Here is a 4,835-nt window from a genome sequence, read left to right on the forward strand (position 1 = left end):
CACACACACACACACACACACACACACACACACACACACACACACACGAATAAAGATAAATCTGAAAAAGAAAAAGAAAAAGCACTTGTGTTTGGGTGTGGTGGCACATCCCAGCACCTTGGAGACTGAGACACAATGATATATAGTGAGATCTTTCAAGAGAAAAGTTGAGGGGTTCAGTGCCCTGGTTGGGGCACTATTTGGTTGATAGCTGTTGGGTGAGCGTTTTCTTTGGGAGTGTTGTCCCCACGCCCAAGCTTACTAAATGTGTGTGTGTGTGAGGCTGTGCAGATTTGCATGCACTGTGTGCATGCGGATACCCCAGGAAGCTAGAGAGGGTGCTGCTTCTAAACAACTTCAGTCACAGGCAGTCTGACGAGGGTGCTGGGAACTGAACCGGGGTCTGTGAGTGCATCAAGCGCTGTTGAGCCACTGCCTCTTCAAATAGTAAATTAAAAACATGTAAAAGGAAGCTCATTGCCATCACCCGGAGCACGCTGCACAGTTTGCAGGCAGCGAAACAGGTTGGCGGGGTTGAGGCTTGTTGGTCACATCGCCTTCCTCAGGAGTGCAGAGATTCTGGAAAAGGGTTTTCTGGGTCCGTGTAGTCAAGGGCCAGGCACAGTAGTAAATGCTGAGAAGTGTTTAGAAGGCCCTCTGAGTATGAGGGATTTCATTCACCAGCTACCTAGCACATGTCTGCCGACAGTATGCAGTGTGTTGGATGGAGTATCATTGAAAATTTCCTTGAGTTTATAACATCTCATTAATAAAAGGAATTCAGTCGTGGGGCTGGATAGCAAAGCAGAGCACCTGGGATTGGTTCCCAGCATCCACATGGCGGCTCACAACTGTCTGTGACTCCAGTTCCAGGAAACAGCTGATGCTGTCCTCCAGTCTCTGATGACACTCTGCTCGCATACATAACCCCCAGAAGACAAGACGTTCACATACTTTAAAAGAACCTGGAAAATGAATTCAGCTGATCTGTCAGTGAGGACGAAAGAACAGAGTAGATTAGGGAGGACAGAGGGTGCCAATTGAAAACCTTTGTACAGGCAGAAGCTAGGACTGAGATTATTCTCTGAACACTGCTATTTTCTAAACATCCAGGAAGCGAAGCTTTGGGGGTCTTGGACCTCTGCTAACCTGGATGGTGTGGGCATCGTTCCACATACAAGGGTTTGCTGCAGACTGAAACAAGGTGAATGGCTTCTTCATTTTCTTAACAGTCTGTTTTTTGAGCTGGTCCAGAGCCAGATAAATTGGATTTGGGAAAACACAAGCCCCTTTCTACTCTGTGGAGGCTGCTCAGCTGCCTCTGGGGAAGGAGTCACAGATGGCAGAGACGTTGTTGGTGGGCATGAGAAATGCCAGCTTTATGCCACAGCAATTTTCCTGAAAATGAGAAGGGAAGTATGTGATTGAAACCTATAGCTGTATAGAAAACATTCATACAACATGCCCACAGAAACTCTGTACTAAGGCCTTAGGCAAACTATATATAACTATATATATATGGTTTCTCTGTGTAGCCCTGGGTGTCCTGTAGAACAGGCTGGCCTCGAACTCGGAGATCCTCATGACTCTGCCTCCCGAGTGCTGGATTACATTTTCATATACATAAAACATTTTCATGTTTTATTTTGTAAGATATAAGAAGCGATAGAAGTATATCTTTAGAACATTTGAGCCCATTCTAAATGGCAATGTTTCATTCTGATTTTCTAGCCAGTTTTCTTTTGTAACACTATTGGCCTGTTAAATATTATCCATTCTTACAGTGTCCCTCACAAGAAAACAAATCCTGCAAAGGCTGGCTTGAGTTTACTGAGTTTGTTTATCGACGCACCCTTAAGTATGGAGAAGTGTTAAATATTTGACGAAACACTAAAGGAAAAGCCGGGTTGGCAGCTCACACCTGTAATTCCAGCACCTGGGAAGTGGGGGGAAGGGCACAGGAGTTCAAGGTTATTCAAAGGGACTTTGAGGCCACCCTGGGCTACATGAGATCTTGTTTTAAAAACCAAAACCAAAAAGGGCGCTGGGGAAATCATTCAGCAGTTAAGGGCACTTGTTGCTCTTACAGAGGACCAGGGTGTGGTTCCCAGCATCCACAGGGAGTGGCTCACAATCAGAGCTAACTCCAGCTCCAGGGGAGTCACACTGTCTTCTGGCATGGAGGGCACATGCACAATTTCATATTTATTTGGCAAGGTTTTTGTATGTAGCCCGGGGGCACTAGACACACAATTATCTATCTATCTATCTATCTATCTATCTATCTATCTATCTATCTATCCATCCTTCTAGTTATTTTTTTTTTTTGAGACAGAGTTTCTTTGTGTAGCCCTGGTGCACTTACACACAATTTCCTTCCTTCCTATCTCTCTCTCCATCCATCCATCCATCCATCCATCCATCCATCCATCCATCTTCTGTTTATTATTCATTCACACAATTTCTTCCTTATCCATTCATCTATCTATTATTTATTTCGAGAGAGGATTTCTCTGTGTAGCTCTGGCGCACTTAACATTTCTTTCCTATCTGTCTGTCTGTCTGTCTATCTATTGGGATAGGGTTTCTCTGTGTAGCCCTGGCTATCCTGGAATTCGCTTTCTAGACAAGGCTGGTCTTGAACTCACTTAGATCCGTCTATTTCTGTCTCCTGAGTGCTGGGACTAAAGGCGTGCACTACCATGCCTGGCTATTTTTAATTTAGAAATGACCGCTTGATATATGTATGTGTACCCCATATGTGTAATGCCTGTGGAGGCCACAGGTGGGGGTCAGATCCCTTGGAGCTGGAGTTAGAGGTGTTGTGAGCTACTTAGCCTGACTGCTGGGAATCAAACCCAGTCCTCTGCAGGAGTAGCAAGCGCTGTCCACAGGTGAGCCCTCTCGCCAGCCCCATACATATAATCTTTAAAAATAAACGTGCCTGTATGTCTCAACATCAGCTGCATGCCTGGCGTTTGAGGATGCCCAAAGAGGGCACCACATCCCCTGGGACTTGGAGTTACAGATGGCTGTGAGCCCTCACATAGGTGCTGGGACTAGAAACCCAGGTCCTCTGGGGGGGATGAGCCACCTCTCCAGCCCCTAAAATAACGTCTCAAAGACAACAGCAACAGCAAACAACAACAATCAGTTGAAAATAAACCCCTCGACTCGCCTTTCTCAGGTCCCTTCTTTTCAAACCCTTCCTAACCTTGCCCCTTCCCTCAAACTTCTGGCATGCGACGTCATCACGTCGGGACGTAGCTGCTTCGGACCCGTATCTGACGTCATCACGCAGAACCTAGCAACAGCGCAGGCTCGGGGCCGAATCCGTTATGGCCGCCGACGCCCTGGGCAGAATGAGCGGGGCCGCACGAGCCAAGAAGCTGCCGCCGGGACCGGGCGCCCTGGGCCTCGGGGCGGTGGCGCGGACTCTAGTGCTGGCGTTGCTGCTCGCGCCCGTCCTGTCCACTGGTAATGGACGCGGGGAGACGACGAGGGACCGGGGCGGGCCCGACGGGGACCGAGCGCCGCCGACTCACAGTGGTTCCCCTCGGCCGAGTGCCCGCGGCCAGAGCTGAGCCCGGGATCGGAAGCGCTCCCAGTGCGGTCTCCCCAGGCCCGGGAAGTGGGATCGTGAGATTCACGGACCCGAGTGGGTGGGCGGGTACGGGAGGTGGCCGTGGCGTGGACAGAGTCTCTAAGAACACGCTGCCTGGAGGAAGGGGGCTCGCTGTTGCGGGAGGTCCCCCAGAGGCTTGAGAGTGGGGAGTTGAGAGATCTCGCAGGTGGGACGGGAGACAGGTCGAAGTGGTGGCCGGGGTCGGGGGGAGTGGCGTTTAGAGAGAGGCTTGAGACTGGGGACGAGCGAGGCTAGACAAGTTTTCGTTTTGTTTAACCCTGGCAAAGGTGAGATCAGAGCTAAAGGTAAGGGCAGTGACCCAGCGTTTGGACTGAACTGATTGGCTAGTTCAGAGTGGAAGAGGTGGGGGAGCTGTTTGGGGGTTCCATCTCTGAGGTCCGAGGGGTTTTGGTATAGAGGCGGAGTCCAGGGGCGTCGGACTGCTGAGGGGCATGGAGGAGGAGTGGAGTTTAGGAACAAAGAAGAGTCTTTGTCAGTCGATAGGTACCCTTCCTTGAGCTGAGGTTTAAACTAGAGCACCCTCGCTTCATTTTAATGGATTTGTAGTATTTGAGACAGACTTTTCTTTTCTCGCAAACGTTACAACATAAATAGGATATTAAAGCCTTTATTGAAAGTTAAGACTTCTGTAAACCGGGGCAGAGATTTAGTGAGAAAACCCTACTATTAAGAATTTAACAGTTGATTAAGCTTCATCTTGTTGAGTAGTCACATTTTTTTCCTTTCTGTCCAAGGTGCAGTCATTCTCTTTACGAGTCTTTATTGAGCTTTTATTTTTTTCAAATGAAAGATAGTGTGAACTGGGATAATTTTCTTCTTCGCCAAGGAGGACTATCCAGCCCATCAACACACAGTCCTTTTTCACAGAGCTAGGCATACACCGTTTCCTGAGCAGCACTGAAGGCAGGCAACTGGCTGCCCTACCTGAAGGGTTTTGGAGTCTGGGGGGTCAGGGCGGGGGTGGGGGTGGGGACTGGCATTTCCAGGGCTCTTTTATCATTGGTAGAATGTAACGATTTCCCTGGAGGGTGGGGACTAATTTTTTTTGATCATTTAATCGTCTAAAGCAACTGTAACTGAACTGCAGTTTGAGGAGTAATCCGACACCTCTGGCCTCCTTGGGTGCCAGAGGTTTGTGTGACACACACACACACACACACACACACACACACACACACACACACACACA

The 4,835-nt window shown here is 48.8% G+C and overlaps 1 protein-coding gene across 2 annotated transcripts in view; it reads left to right on the top strand.

The window, feature by feature from the left end:
* The first annotated feature begins 3,303 nt into the window (after nt 1-3,303).
* Nucleotides 3,304-4,835, top strand: part of CUNH5orf15 (chromosome unknown C5orf15 homolog) — a 10,640-nt gene continuing 9,108 nt past the window's right edge. For both annotated transcript variants that reach the window (XM_055602866.1, XM_055602867.1), the window contains exon 1: nt 3,304-3,477. In XM_055602866.1, the coding sequence (XP_055458841.1) occupies nt 3,339-3,477 (139 nt within the window). In that variant the 5' untranslated portion in view covers nt 3,304-3,338. The remainder of the gene's footprint in view (nt 3,478-4,835) is intronic.

This window comes from Psammomys obesus, unplaced genomic scaffold, assembly GCF_907164565.1.
Source record: "Psammomys obesus unplaced genomic scaffold, mPsaObe1.curated_primary_1811, whole genome shotgun sequence".
Lineage (NCBI taxonomy): Eukaryota > Metazoa > Chordata > Mammalia > Rodentia > Muridae > Psammomys > Psammomys obesus.